Below are 16,248 nucleotides of genomic sequence, written 5' to 3'. Positions count from 1 at the left end.
ATTGAATATTTCATATTTGTGAGTGGCAAAAGTATGTGAACCTTTGCTTTGAGTATCTGCTGTTTCCCCCCTTTGCAGCAATAACTGCAACTAAACCTTTCCGGTAACTTTTGATCATTCCTGCAAACCGGCGTGGAGGAATTTTTAACCCATTCCTCCATACAGAACAGCTTTAACCCTGGGATGTTGGTGGGTTTCCTCACATTAACTGCTCGCTTCAGGTCCTTCCACAACATTTCGATTGGATTAAGGTCAGGACTTTGACTTCACCATTCCAAAACATTAACTTTATTCTTCTTTAACCATTCTTTGGTAGAACAACTTGTGTGCTTAGGATCGTTGGCTTGCTGCACCTTCTCTTAAAATTCAGTTCATGGACGGATGTCCTGACATTTTCCTTTAGAATTCTCTGATATAATTCAGAATTCATTGTTCCATCAATGAAGGCAAGCCGTCCTGGCCCAGATGCAGCAAAACAGGCCCAAACCACGATACTACCACCACCATGTTTCACAGATGAGATAAGGTTCTTATGCTGGAATGCAGTGTTTTCCTTTCTCCAAACATAACACTTTTCAATTAAACCAAAAAGTTCTGTTTTGGTCTCATCAGTCCATAAAACATTCTTCAAATAGTCTTCTGGTTTGTCCACGTGGTCTTTAGCAAACTGCAGATGAGCAACAATTTTTTTTTTTTTTTTTAGAGAGCAGTGGCTTTCTCCTTTCAACCATTGTTGTTCAGTGTTCTCCTGATGGTGGACTCATGAACATGAACATTAGCCAGTGTGAGAGAGGCCTTCAGTTGCTTAGAAGTTACCATGGGGTCCTTTGTGACCTCGCCGAGTATTACACACCTTGCTCTTGGAGTGATCTTTGTTGGTCGACCACTCCTGGTCATAAATTTCTTTCATTTGTACACAATCTGTCTGACTGTGGATTGGTGCAGTCCAAACTCTTTATAGAGATGGTTTTGTAACCTTTTCCAGCCTGATGAGCATCAACAAGTCTTTATCTGAGGTCCTCAGAAATCTCCTTAGTTCGTGCCATGATATACTTCCACAAACGTGTTGTGAAGAGCAGGCTTTGATAGATCCTGTTCTTTAAATAACACAGGGTGCCCACTCACACCTGATTGGCATCCCATTGATTGAAAACACCTGACACCTCACCTTGAAACTAACTGCTAATCCTAGAGGTTCACATACTTTTGCCACTCACAAATATGTAATATTCGATCATTTTCCTCAATATATAAATGACCAAGTATAATATTTTTGTCTCATTTGTTTAACTGGTTTCTCTTTATCTACTTTTAGGACTTAAGTGAAAATCTGATGATGTTGTAGGTCATATTTATGCAGAAATATAGAAAATTCTAAAGGGTTCACAAACATTCAAACACAACTGTACCTGCTGTTAGGACCTGTTAAGGTAGTTTGCCCAAAAACATGGAGTAGTCAAGAGCCAATACGCTTAGCCCACGATACAATTTGTATTATGATTCTTGCTTCACGATATAGTATTTCCACAATATGGAATTTTCATGAAAGAAAAGTGCTGATTGTTTAGTGTTATTTATTATGAGACAAACAGTGCACAGATATACAAGTGTTAATGAAAGTTTCTGTTAGCTTTTCCTTTTCTTTTTTTTTTTTTTTTTAAAACTTGGGGGCTGTGCTTCCTGCTCGCTTCACTTGCCAACCCCTGGGGGTGGGCATATTTCATGCTTGAGCCACTCGAGGGTTAGAGAAAGAAATTGTATTTAAAGAGTTGGTATATAGAAGAGCATGTGGGTCGTGGGAGGATGATGGTTTGGTCTTTAGTTATTGTAGATAAGAATCAGTTACTTGAGTATTTAATTACAACTGTCTATTTTAGATACAAATGAATAATAAAATGTAAGTTAAATGTAATAAAATGTAATAAGTAAATAAAAAATTAAATTACATTAACGCCTCATCAAAAACAATATTAAAAATTACTATCTTCTAACTTATAATCTATAAACGTTGCTTTTTTGCATTTCTGCTTGCATGTTTTTTGGTATTTTCTTTGTTCTTGATTTTTATTATTTGCAGCTTTTTTTTTTTTTTTGCTCGTTTTCTGTTCCAACGTTCATTATTAGCTCTTGCTGCCATTATTCTATCACAATCTGAAATTCGACGTTCTTGAACAAATAATTTGCTTTTCTGCCTTCCCATTATAACCAACTGCATTGAGGGGAGAGTTAGCAGCACTGAGAATGTCACGGGGTGGTATGGAGAGAGAATGTGCGCAGTAGGAGTGGTGTGGCAGGGAGTGGTCGAGGCTGAATAATACGGACACACCAGAAAACTTTTTTTAATATGATAGAGAGATTAAACTGCACCAGTATGGACTTTAGACCAGTTGCTCCTACTTTTTACATTATGAAGGCCTTTGAGTGGCTGGTTGTGAAAAAGCTCTGACCCCAGGTTACAGACTATCTAGATCCTGTGTAGTTTGCCTACCAGGCGCATATATTTGTCGGGGATGTTCTGATGTATTTGCTCCACAGTCCCCTGCTCCCATTTGGATTAAGCTGGCACAAGAGTCAGGATCATGTTCTTTCCCCAGGGCGTTTAACAACATCCTGCGTCACAGACTTTGCTTGGGGAGAGTGAACGGCTATGCATCTTGATGTCCCAACAGACTCCAAAAATCATGGAATGCCTGACCAACAGACAGCAACTCCAGTGCTGTGTGTCAGAGATGGTGGTGTGTAACACTGGGGCACCTTGGGGAACTGTCCTGTCCCCCTGCATAATACCAGCTCAAACCATCTACAGATGTTCTCAGATGAGGCTGCATTGATAATGGATACGAGTTGAAGTACAGGAGTCTGTTTAAAGGGCTTTGTCTTATGGTGCAGGGAGAACCACCAGCAGATCACCATCGAAGAGACTAAAGAGTTGGTGGTGGAAATAAGGGAGCCCCACTGACCAGATATCATCTACTGGGGGCAAAGAGGAGGTGGTTCAGAGCTATAAGTACCTGGGAGTCCATATGAACTGCAAACTGGAGCAGTCTGACAACACAGTGGTACTGTACAAGAAAGAGCAGTCCATTGTAGCCAGTGTATTGTTCTATGCAGTGGTCTCCTGGGGAAGCACTTTGAGTTCAAGCAATGCAAAACCAATAACATAAAACTACTCCAGTGCAAAACCATCCAAATTTATATTTATCCCTTTTTTTTTTTTTGTGAGTTAATCTCAAACTTTGCTCCAACTTTGGGTGCCCTGTTATTTCCTGTGTGAATACTTTACTGAAGCGTTAGCTGCTATTCCTGACTGGATTTAAGAAGAACTTATGTTATATTTGCTTTAATGACATATGTGAATATTAACACTCTGGATGAAGCGAAGACTTTAAAGTTGCATATAGTCACTCACTGCGTACGGACATCATGATTTGAACAGAAAATCAAGCATTGAATTTGCTGCATTCTCTTTTCAGCATGCTAAAGGACTGCTGCTGTAAGATCCACTGCTGTGTAATTCCTTGCTGCAGTCCACCATTTTTTCTGAATCTGTATCAGTGAAAGGTGTATCAATATCTCGAGCACTCGTTCTCACTCCCGCTGGTTCATGACAGCTGCAGTAACAGCAGCTTGCTGCTCCATGTCATGTTTTAGTATACAAACGGAGCTTGTCCAGTGCGGCAAGGTTTTATTTGGGGGTCCTGGTCGATATGAATACAAGTGTGGATGTAGTGATGCATATATGAAACAATGATGCGATTACCCATACTCACCTGGGAATGTGACTCGCTAAATTAAATGTGTGTGTCACAAAACACTTAAACTGTGTTCCCAATTCACTTTCACATACAGTGATGTCTATATTATGTGCTGACAACTTTCAAATTAACATCATTATGCAGATGTTGAATTTCAGTTCTGTCAAATGCAAGTGCATTGTTTTTGAATCTGATTCTTGTCCTGGAGTGGTATCGCATAGCTGAGTTGATTCAGTAAGTTGGTCCACATTCGCACATGTGTGACAATACTTAAAACCTAAAAAGAAATAGTGGGATTGACAAACTACAGTAGATTATACCATTCAGCTCCTCAAGCTCATTTCAGAATCAGAATTCACTTTGTCGAACTGGTACACTTATGCGTACTAGAAATTTCTCTTGGTAGTATTAATGCAACATCCAAAGATGACACAGAATACAAAAAGATAAATATGAAAATGTAGTAATATAAAATGATAAAATATGCAGCATACAAGGACAACAACAGCACACAATATAAAGAGATACAATAGGATTTAAAAGTCGAGGTAGTCTAGTTTGCAGATAGACCATACAGTAGACTTCAGACTTGATTAGTCAAAATAACTGCACATAGAAAAAACTGTTTACGTTGTTTTAACTGTCACTGCATGAAGACGTTTGCTGGAGTGGAGTCTTTGGAATAGGGGATGCTTTGAGTGGTTTGGTCAGGTAATAACACATATTTCAACCCATTACTTTGTAAAAGTTATCAAGTTTTAAGTTTCAGCTTCATGAGTCCGATGCCCTGGTTTTGTATGTGCATTGCATTTTTCCACTTTTTATGTTTTATGTCCATATCTGTAAATGCCAAAAGGGACTCTGCTCTGTTGAGCCCTTGAGCAAGGCCCTTAACCTTCAATTGCTCCATCCTGGGTATGACGTTAATCTGCATCCAGCCCTGCATGTAGGCCCTCCAACCTGCAGGGAAAAACTTGGGGGTTGGTGGCAGAATTGGCACTCCAGCCACCATAAAAAACCTCCCACTGGTTCAATACCATCTGAACTTGTGTGGTGCTGCGGTATCACCCGTTGCTTGGCTGCACTCAGGTCCTAATCTGGATCCTGAGTTGGTTTGTTGTGTGGTGAGTGTGGCAATGCACTGTATCGATGTATGCTCCTAACCTCATCCTCATCATCCATATCTTATGCAATAGCATTACAACAATGCTTTCATAAAAAAATATAAAAACTTAAAACTCACCCTTATCTGTAGGAACATCTTTAAAAAGAGATGCCTTTGCATTTAACATGTTGCAGTCTACATGTGGGTGGAAGGTGATATGAAACATAAATCCATCACAAGCAAATTTGTTTATGGAGAATCTTGATGTGAAATGTGAAAAGCTGTTCTGCCACAATCCATGACTGTTTCGAAATGACTACCTACATCAGGATTTTTGAGATTAAAAAAACAGCAAGCAGACTGACTATTTTAGAACACCTGCAAGAAATCAAGGAATGTGGCTTCTTGGTAGACTGGGAAGCACCACCTTCTTTAAGTAATGTAATCTTTATCTTCATTAAAAATGCCTAATTGTAGACATTCACGTTTACATTATGTTGGCTTGATATGTGAAATTTCTTGTCTTACAAGGGTCACTATAAAAAAAGCTCATCTCTTTCAGTAAGCACATTTATGACAAATGTGTGCGTCACCTATGGGATATCAGCAAATCAGAGTTCCTGGGAATTAAATAATTCAGTGAAAACAAAATATGTCTGAGCATATTTCAACATTACCTGAGCGCAGTAGTAGTAGGTGACTCGGTCTGCATTTTTTTTTTTTTTTTGCATATATCTATCTGAGTTTTATTTGGGTTAATCAACCAAATTTGGCAAAGTGTTTTTTGTAGCGAGTATACTGTGTTTGCTGGTGACCAGTTCGCCAAATATTTTTCAGGAAATAGAGTGTGTCACTGGCTTAGATTAACTTTATTTTTCCCAGCATCCCTTGTTGCTTTGCAAGGTCAACATGATATTGCAGGACTGTAGCAGCCAATGTTGGATGGGATGGGACAGCCCTAGATAATACAATGCACATCCTAATAGTGGGCCAAAAATTAGCAGAAAACTGCAGAAGGAAACTGGAAATGTGTTGTGTGTTTGTCTCTTAAAGATGATGTCATTTTGTGTAACTTGTATGTGACCTGTATGCAATATGTAAGCCTATCCCTTTAATAATACTACCCAGAGGGCTCTGCAGTTGATGCAGACAGGAATAACTGAAGAATCCACAAGTTTTAGTGTTGTGCTTATTTGGTAGTAGCGGCAGTAAGCGAGCAGGAGTGCCAGGGAAAATAAAAGTGAACTGCACTTATCAACATGCACGAGTACCTGCCATTTAAATTTGTGGGGGGCTAACTCTCAGTGAAGTCATACTTCCTGTCTTCTTCTGTCTGTAAGACATTTAACTGTTCTGATATTTAATTATATTAGCTCAGGTTATATTTTGGCCATAGTAATTGGTCAAGCGTAGTTGGCAGTTTCCCTGGTCTTCAGAAGCACCTAAAAGAGCAGTGCACCATTTTAATCCACTCAAAACTAGTTCAGTCTATCCTTGTCATTGATTTCAATGCATTTCGCTGAGTGTGGCAAAGTTCCTGAAAATTTCCATGATTTTGCAGAAGTGAAGCAAATTCAAATTCAGTGTGGTAAAAAAACTCCATCACTTGTCATGAATGTCTACAATCATAGACCTAAAGAGGACTAGCTGTGATGCTCTAATCTCTCCTTTTATGCCAGTAAGAAATAAAAAGACATACTGTATGTCATATACAGTATTGCAGAGAATTTGCAAATAATCCGGATATTTGCTTATTTTTATATTTTTTAACAATTAATCACTATGCAGAATTTGAATGCTTGATCTATGTGAAATATTTGAATATTTATACCTCTTCTTCAATGCATTTCACATTGGTTTTATTCATTGTATTATATTGTTGAATTGAGGTACTGTAAATGGCCTTCACTGTATATTTTGCTTTGTGCCCCAAACACCATAACCTTTTTTTTATGGGGGAGCGAATGCTTTAGATTCATCAAAAATATTGATCTTCGGTTTTCTACGGATCTTGATGTTTTAGGGTCCACTGATACTGAAAACATCGATATCGTGATGATGGGTGTGTGCGTCTGTGTGTGTCACAGTTTCTTGAGGACGGTGTAGAGCTAAAACGCATAAATACCAAACAAGCTTAAGCATGTTATGTGATGATGATGGGCTGAATAGTTTTTGAGCCAAATCATGCAAGAGAAAGAGGCACTCTAGAGGAACCATCAAACACTGTAATTCTGCAATTAATTATGAATTCTTCTTGTCAATTGCTATCGTAATTACCTGTTTTATGATTAAAAAGATCAGAGCAATAAATAATTACTGAAATGTTATAGGATAATTTGGGTAACTTGGTTCATAGGGCACAAACCTACTGACGCTCACGTCCAAATGTTTTTTTTTTTAACCATCAATATACCATCTCTGCATATCTGACTAAAACCGTTTTGATCTTGTATAACTGACTAGTAAATTTTTATTGCTGGACAGGAACAACTAGACATGAGGAGTTTTGATGTTTACAGTACTTCTGCTGTGCATAATCTTGTCTTTTCATTGTACATTCTTAATGAATTAAGAACTGTACAACCAGCCGAGTATTAGCTTGTGTAGTTTATACATTTTTGTCTTAGTTTGGACCTTTGTGCTGACATTGGCCCCTTTTAGAGGACATTTGTCTTGGCTGCTGTTGTTTTTTTTTTTAAACGTTTTTGGAACACCTTGGCTGTCACTGGCATGTCCTTATTCATTGTCTTCATGCCTTTTGATGATCTCCCAGTATAAGTACTTGATAGTTTTAATCTGACTTTGTTGTTCATCTTTATTGTTGTGTTGACTGCAATTTAATTTTAAAGTATGAATAAAACCTCTGTATCTGTTATTTACTGCTTAGTTTGAGCATGACCTTCAGTTTGCAAGATAAAAAAAATCTGATAATCAAAAAAAAAAACGCAGTCCTTAATTTTGTATCTTGTTGTCCTTGCAGTTGACAATCGAACACGGAAGAAAGTGGCCCGTAATAAGAACAAAAGGGATTTCTCTGCATTTAAACATGAGAGTGAATCTAAAGTGAAGATCTCCCCACAGCTACTGCTGGCTGCACATCGTTTCCTGGCAACTGGTAAGCTCTGCCCTTCTCTCTCCAGTTCTTCAGGTCAAAGTGTAGTTTGTTCTTAACCCTGGAAGTATTTCTGACTGTTTGATCTGTCTAACTTTTTAGAGGTAAGCTTGTTCAGCCAAACTCAGATTTCAGAGAAGATCCTGTTGCGACTACTCAAACACCCAGATGTCATTCAGGATCTGAAGTTTAATGAAGACAACAAGAAAAGCCAGGAACACTACTTGTATCAGCGCAACCGGCCAGTGGACTACTTCATACTCATTCTGCAGGTGCGTTTTTCTCTGTCTTTGTGATATTGGCCCCTTTCCCATAATATTTGCTTAGTATATTAATGGTCTACACCAGGGCTCTCCAACACGTCGCTCGCGAGCTTACCGGTAGCTTGCAACCCCTTTCCAAGTAGCTCGCCAAAGGGTTAATGAATCCTACATAAATTTGAAAACTTGATTAGTCAAATTAGGGGTGAGCGATCTTTCCAAAAAATCATATCATGATCCTTTTAACACAAAATCACTATCCACAATCTGAATTGCAATCGATCTTTTCAATGTGGCATACACTTAAGATAATATCCAGACTCAAACTCATCAACACCTAAATAACACTTTATTTTAAATATTAAACAAAGTTGAATCAAATTGTTCTCTCATTCGCTAGCCAAGCAGAGTTAAGGAACACGCCCTGAAGCTGGCGAGTGAGTGAGGAAGGCTCCTCCCTTCGGCCCGTTGCGTCTCACTTGGATTCAAGCAAATAAATCGGTACCGCAAGCGATCTATGATACATAGTGAAATGAGCGAAGTCGCAAAATCAACTGGAACGTTCAAGCAATTTATAGAAAAAAACACCCGATCTAAATCCGTTAAGTAGTGCTTTCGTGAAAGCGAACAGCCATACAAACAGACAGACATTGGATTTTATGTATTATATATTAGTAAACCTTCAAAATAATGAGCGGTTAAAGTCTCAACAGCATTCTTAGCATTTCTGGAGCTTAGTAGAACCAGATAACTAGAAGAATCTTAACCAAGCAGCTCTGAAAATGTCTGCTTTGTGTGAGTCTGTCTTTTCTGACATGAATGTCATGAAATCAAAGTTCAGAACAAGACTGGCAGATAAACATTGAAATGACTCCATAAGCTTGAACCTAAGTGGCTACACTTCCCCAGACACCTGCCTCTCTTGTTGACTCCACGCAGTGCCAGTCATCTGGCTAACTCAAAAACACATCACACATGCAACTGGACATGTGAATACTCTTGTGAAGTGAAACAGTGACATGGAACAAAATGACAAATTAATAAGTCATATCTGTGTATTTGTAATTGCATTGTTTTGTTTTGACAGCATTCATGGATTAATGCAATAGTGTGAGATACACTAGAGCAGCGGTTCCCAAACTGTATTACGGTACGCGGAGCCTTTTCAGGTGGTACGCATCGCGGTCCCTGAAATTTAATTTATCTGTGCAAAACCCTTTATGACAAGCCTGTTGTGAACAAAAACCAATGAAACTGTTTAAATACAATAATACGTGGATTCCCAAATTTAGTGTGGTGTGAAACTTCGTCATCTGAATAAATAAAACCTATTATTCGAATCAATATTTAGTTCATTTAACACTACCACAATTCCGTTTAGCGGAAGTCAACTTCTTCTTCTTCACTGTTTGAGCTTTTGGTCACTAGATGAAAGCACAACGCCGACACTATTTAGTCTTCGGTAACTCTGCCTCACAGAAACCGCTCACGTTTGTTGTTATACGTGCACTGCCGCTGTATCGCATCATAGTCACTAGATCTAAGCATAAAGCCGATATCATTTCGTCTTCGGTAACTGTGTCACATACAGGGCGAAGGCAGGATTTAGTTTTAGGGCGGAATTTATCAATTGATGTACATGCACAAATTTTTTTATTAATGTTATGCATATTTTCTTCCAATTCTTTAACTTTTATTCAGATTTTGGGGCGGTTTATGCATTACTTTTGGTGTCTAATTATTTTGGTATAATAATAATAAATTGGCAAATTTGTGATATTGTCCCATGTTCCTAGTTAACAATTTCTGAATTTTTTAAAACTGTTTGACTTGGTTCAGCATACTGGGAGAATCAGCATCTAGAAATATACAGTGACTGTGTTGACCACAAAAAGCTTTACATTTATTATAGAATAAATCGTCTTGTTACTTCTCTCAAACAGTGCCTGAGGCCTACCTAGCACTGTTTTGTGCCATGAATCTCTAACCTCTGTGTGTATCTACCATTTGGCTTGTAGACAGTGCCATAACATGATGGGTATAAGGACAGTTTAATGAAATGTTATCATGAAAGAGCAATTAAATTGTTTCTTAACAACTGGTGACTAAATGCTACATCCACACTACTACATTTTCATTTGAAAATAAAAAGGTTAGTCTCCTTTGACAGCTTTTGTCCACACTACACAAGCGTTTTTAACTCTCAGAAATGTAGACTTTTGAAAATGCGCTCCAGAGTTGAATACTTCTGAAAATGCCAGCTTGGCACTGCAATGTGGATTTGCAAAAATGTAGATGTTTTAAAAACACAGACTCTATTCACACTTTGATTTGTTTTGTGATTATTACGTAACCCTTCCCTGATTGGATTGTACTCAATGTCTTATTCTCTAATTTGTCACCATTCACTGAAGAAACCCATATACAGTGATCCCTCGCTATATCGCGCTTCGACTTTCGCGGCTTCACTCCATCGCGGATTTTAAATGTAAGCATATCTAAATATCTATATCACGGATTTTTCGCTGGTTCATGGATTTCTGCGGACAATGTGTCTTTTAATTTATGGTACATGCTTCCTCAGTTTGTTTGCCCAGTTGATTTCATACAAGGGACGCTGTTGGCGGATGGCTTAGAAGCTACCCAATCAGAGCATGTATTACATATTAACTAAAACTCCTCAATGATATATGATATGCTTCCCGCGCGGTGCTTGATTGTTTGCTTTTCTCTGTCTCTCTCACTCTCTCTGCCTGACGGAGGGGCTGTGAGCAGAGGGGCTTTTTGCACAGAGGCTGTTTGCCTTGAGGACACGGACACTCCTCTACAAAATGCAGCTTTATCGCGGTGCTTCGGCATACTTAAAATCCCAAAAGCACATATTGATTTTTTGATTGTTTGCTTTTCTCTCACTCTCTCTGATGTTCTCTGCTCCTGACACGCATTCTTTGAAGAGGAATATATGTTTGCATTCTTTTACTTGTGAGAAAGAACTGTCATCTCGGTCTTGTCGTGGAGCACAGTTTAAACTTTTGACTAAAGAGTGTTATTTCATGCCTAGAGGGCTCTAATAATGTTAACAGTGTGGGAGAGTTTTTATAAGGGCATAAAATATATAAAAATAACCATACAAACATATGGTTTCTACTTTGTGGATTTTCCAGAATCCCCCGCGATCGAGGAGGGATTACTGTACCGACATGGTGAGCATAGAGTTGCTTTCCATGGCACTTGTTGAATTGCTTATCTGTATGCATCTAAATTCTGTTTTTGTACAGTATGAATGCTGCATAAGTGGTCCAAAAGGCAAATATTTTACTGGTTGTTACATTTTTGCGATAAAACCTGCCGCTGGTAGCATTACCATCCTTTCAAGTATTGTTTTCCTCTATTGTGCACATGCCCATTGTAGTTGAACATCTATGCCTTATGCATTTTTGGTCATTTTAATATGGGCAGAGAATTTAGTGAAAGATGTGAAAATGCTAGTGTTTGGGCAGAGATTGTTTTTGTTTAAAAGTGCCATTTTATAATGAAAATATAGAAGGACTATTTTGAAATTTGCAGTCTAGTTATTAAGCTGATTCAGAAATGGATGAATTGATGGATATGCACTATTCTTTTGTAACGGCAGCAAGCAGCCTTTTCATTTCATTTTGTGTAGTAAATAACTGGGCATGAGCAAGAACAAATTAGTCTATCCTTTTAGATGTATCCCAAGGTCAGTCACTACAGTGTTAAACAGATATGGAACCACTGACTATATCCTGGGGTACCTCTTTGTATAATGTTATGTCAAGAGGTGTCTAACCATGGTGAGGCCAAAAAAAGTATGATGAAGGTGGCAACTTAGCAAATGTCTTTCTATACAAAACTGTACCTTTACCACCCAATTTTAAAAATGTTCTGCTTTAAAAGGAATTGTCATAAGAAGCCTTCAGTGTGTATCAGCTATGTGTATAATAATCCTGCAGCTCACATACTGCACGGGGCTCTTACCTGATGGAGAATGGCTCAGTGATCATCTCAGATTTATTTTACTTTTATTTTTATTGCACTTCAATTATTACAACTGAGCAATCGTAAAGGGCAGCCAACTTTTAGTGTTTTGTGCATCCTCGTGGCACGAACAAAATTTTTACACCAGCAAGTCCTCATGTAGTCAGTTTGGTCCTCTCGGGCACCATTTAGTTACCGTCCTTTCCTAGTTTACATATCACCTCAGATTAGCATGGCAAAAAGTGACTTGTCTTCTGACCTTCAGTCATATTCAGTGATAAGATGTATTAACATTCCATTGGATGAGACATAAAAGCAAGGTCCTGACTCTCTATGGTCATAAAAGATCCCTGGGCATCCTTGGTAAAGAGCAGAGTGTATCCCAATGTCCAGGCTAAATTTCCTTCCATGCCCTAGTCATTCTGCACTCTTAATCATAACTTGTCTCTCTCACTGCTTCACCACCTTATATCTCGGGAGTGGTGAGGATAGTGGTGCAAAAATGGCTGCTGTTGCATCATCCAGGTGGATGCTTTAGTGATGATTGAAGCGTCCCCCACTCACTATGGAAAAACTATTATTATTATTATTATAGAACTCACCTAATCCGATTCTGGATCTTGGAGTGCCAGAGCCTATCTCAGTAATATTGGGTTCAAGGCATAAATAAACCCTTGCTGAGTTAGTAGCCCATTTGATTTACACTCCTTCTCAGACTGAGCCAGTTTATAAATGCTTTGACAGCTGCTTCAAGATATCCACTAGCCAGATGTTAATGTAGATGATTATTGAATGTAAAAATCAGATTTTAAAGATTAGAAAGAGGCGGATCCATGTGCATATGTACTTGTACTTCAGCACTTTGTGATTGACTTCTGTCAAACAGAGTGTAATTTGGCAGTGGATTATGTGAAGCAAATAGCCATAATGCTAAAAGAAGGGTTAAAAAAATATCACCTCTGACAGTAGACATGGCTGTCAAAGGAGCAGCTGTGCAGTGTTAAATCAGACAGGTGTTCTGGATTATTTTTTCCATATTCAGAGCAGGATGTCAACACGACAGTAATGAGACGTTTTGAAGGTGCTAATATCTTTGTACTGAACAGCAAGTATAAATTTAAAGCTAACTTCCAGCTTTGATGAAGAAGACGATTTAAATTTAAATTTAGGTACACTATGAAAATAGAACAAGCATGTTTTTGTTATTAGTTGATATGGTACCAAGAGAATTTGGACTGCAGCCACCATCAAAAATGTATTATGTTTTTGTGTATTTGCTTATGTATGATGCATAAATAAACCACATCTTAAGAGTAAGATCATCAAGCAGGAAACATGGCTTACATAAGCCGTGAGTGTCAAAAGGCATTAAGTTTCCATCCTGCTCATCTATAATGACATCCAGTTGTTCTTAATTTTTTATCATCACATTGAAAGTATCAAAGAAAGTCTAAAAGTGAGAACAGATCAATTGTTTAAAGTTTTGTTTTGGTTGCCTTTTTCAAGTGCATCTGTGAATACAGTAGTGCAAAGGTGGAGGAGAGCTATTAAATATGAATAGTGCTGTTATAAGAGACTGTAGTTAAAAATTACAAAGAGAACAATGCTTACTTTATTTAGCTAAGGGCATTTGTTTTAAGTGAATCAGACAACCAGAAGTATGCTTTATAGTTTTTGTTTCTACTGTTACTACAGTTTGAACACTTGCAGTTGACATGATGAGACTGAACTGATAGCTTTGAAGTTTAGAGCCCAACCCACACAAATCTAGAAGATTATATAAACTTTTTTTTTTGGTGTAGCCCTCTTCTTTGAGTGCAGGCACAGAACACTATGAACAATTCTCAGTTAAAATACAAGTATAAATTATGCTAATTCATAATACAGAACCAGTACACACATAAATGCAGATTTATTAAAATGTACAAAGAACAAGGTAGAAACTGATTAAACATAAATGAAGAAAACCAATAATATCTGTCCATTAATTAATTGATGAACTGTGGCCAGCTGACAATAAATTGTAAATGAGAAAGTCAAAAACAAAGTCACAGTCTTTGAGACCTCCGCCAACTGGCTGCCTACCCCATCCTGGGTTTTCAATGGTGGAGTCTGTGCTGCCCACCCAATCTGATGAGAGAATCTTTCTATCCAATGATTGCATTGTTCTTTAGCTGAGAATTGTCAAAATTTGTAAAGTTTTTTTTTTTTACGAATATAATTGTATTATTGTACTATAAGCGAACCCTTAGGCATTTAACTCTCACCTCAACTGGTGAACAGTTAAGCTGATGTTACATTACGTGACTTCTAGCTGTTAAATGCAGTTTTGCCAGACTGTTGATTTACATGACCAAAAATTGCTGGGCATGTCATATTTAGTGACTGATTTTCACAGGAGCTCACCATCAACTGCTTCCGACTCACTAACAGTATGTAAATGAAGGCTGCGACTCAAAATTTTCAGGAAAATTATCTAATACAACATGACCTCAACTGGGAGCTTCAAGCACGATTTGCTTTTTGTGCAGATATTGTTTGTGTTGTGCTTGAGGAAAGATGTGGCTGTCTAATCTATTCTACCCAGCCAATTTCTTCCCTGAAAAGACCTTAAATAGCAACAAGTTGCATTGCATGCTTCTGTGGCACACTCCTAAGCAATATGTCTGAATTTGTGTTTCTCATAAACCAAATCACAGACAGAAACAGGCATATATGCTAATGTGGAAATGTTCAGATACAATAGCAGATCTGAAGCAAACTTTATAGAAGAAGCCATCTTATGCAGCCTATGAGAGAAACCTTTCACAAACAAGATATTTTTACATTATGACACTGGCTGCAGCATTATCCATTATTCAGTATTCAACCTGTTTAATACTTTAAAGTATTGCAGTGGGCTATCATGGGCTCTTTGTGTATAAGGCAAGAGCCAGTTGTAATTGGGGAGCCTGCCCATTACAGGGCCATCTCACACTAACCCATGATGTGACTAGTTAGCTTCTTATTGCAGCCCTTTTAACTTGTAGTGGCTCATAGCTACACTCAGTAGGCAGTTTATTAGGTACACCTATATAGTATCAGGTAAATCCCCTTTTTCCTCCACACCAGCCTCAATTCTTGGATACCTAGATTTAACAAGTTGCTGGAACCATTTCTTAGGGATTTTTAGTCCTTGTTATCTCAACAGGATTACACAGTTTCTGCATGTTTTTCACCTACAGTACCTTTTCATGCTGTAGCCCTCCTGTTCCTCCTCATCCCAGAGGTGCTGCATTGGATTGAGATCTGGAGACCATGCCAGTCATTGGAGTAAATTAAAACAGTTATGTTTGAGGACCCAGGTAGATATAATTCATGTTTTGAGATACATCACATTACCTTTCTGGAAGTATCATTTAGAAAAAGAGTAGACTGAGGACATATAGGTATACACCTGACCAGTGACAATGCCTACATTTGCTATGACTCTCCAATGCTTCTTAGCTGGTATTCACACAACTAATTGTACCACCGACACAAGGCAGAATGGATTAATAGATTCATTCATTCAGGAATTGGTATACAGCTGTGGCCAAAAGTTTTGTGAATGATACAGTATTCATTTTCACAAAGTTTACTGCTTCAGTGTTTTAAATCTTTTTGTCAGATTTTTCTATGGTATACTAAAGTATAATTACAAGCATTTCAGAAGTTTCAAAGGCTTTTATTGACAATTACATTAAGTTTATGCATGTATTTGCTGTGTTTGCCCTTCTTTTTCAAGACCTCTGCAGTTTGCACTGACATGCTGTCAGTCAACTTCTGATTGATGGCAGCCCATTCTTGTATAATGAATGCTTGGAGTTTGTCAGAATTTGTGGGTATTTGTTTGTCCACCCGCCTCTTGAGGATTGACCACAAGTTCTCAATGGGATTAAAGTCTGGGGAGTTACCTGGCTATTGTCCCAAAATGTTGATGTTTTGTTCCACGAGACACTTAGTTATCACTTTTGCTTCACCAAACTATTCTTGGAT

The 16,248-nt window shown here is 38.1% G+C and overlaps 1 protein-coding gene across 2 annotated transcripts in view; it reads left to right on the top strand.

Moving 5' to 3' along the window:
• The window catches only part of LOC120538812 (metal transporter CNNM4-like), a 119,711-nt gene that overhangs the window by 41,259 nt on the left and 62,204 nt on the right, over positions 1 to 16,248 (top strand). For both annotated transcript variants that reach the window (XM_039768297.1, XM_039768296.1), the window contains exons 3-4: positions 7,841 to 7,975; positions 8,075 to 8,244. In XM_039768297.1, coding sequence (XP_039624231.1) covers positions 7,841 to 7,975; positions 8,075 to 8,244 — 305 coding nt within the window. The remainder of the gene's footprint in view (positions 1 to 7,840; positions 7,976 to 8,074; positions 8,245 to 16,248) is intronic.

The sequence above is a fragment of the Polypterus senegalus genome, chromosome 11, assembly GCF_016835505.1.
Source record: "Polypterus senegalus isolate Bchr_013 chromosome 11, ASM1683550v1, whole genome shotgun sequence".
Taxonomy (NCBI): Eukaryota; Metazoa; Chordata; class Cladistia; order Polypteriformes; family Polypteridae; genus Polypterus; species Polypterus senegalus.
This window is presented reverse-complemented; position numbering and strand designations above follow the sequence as displayed.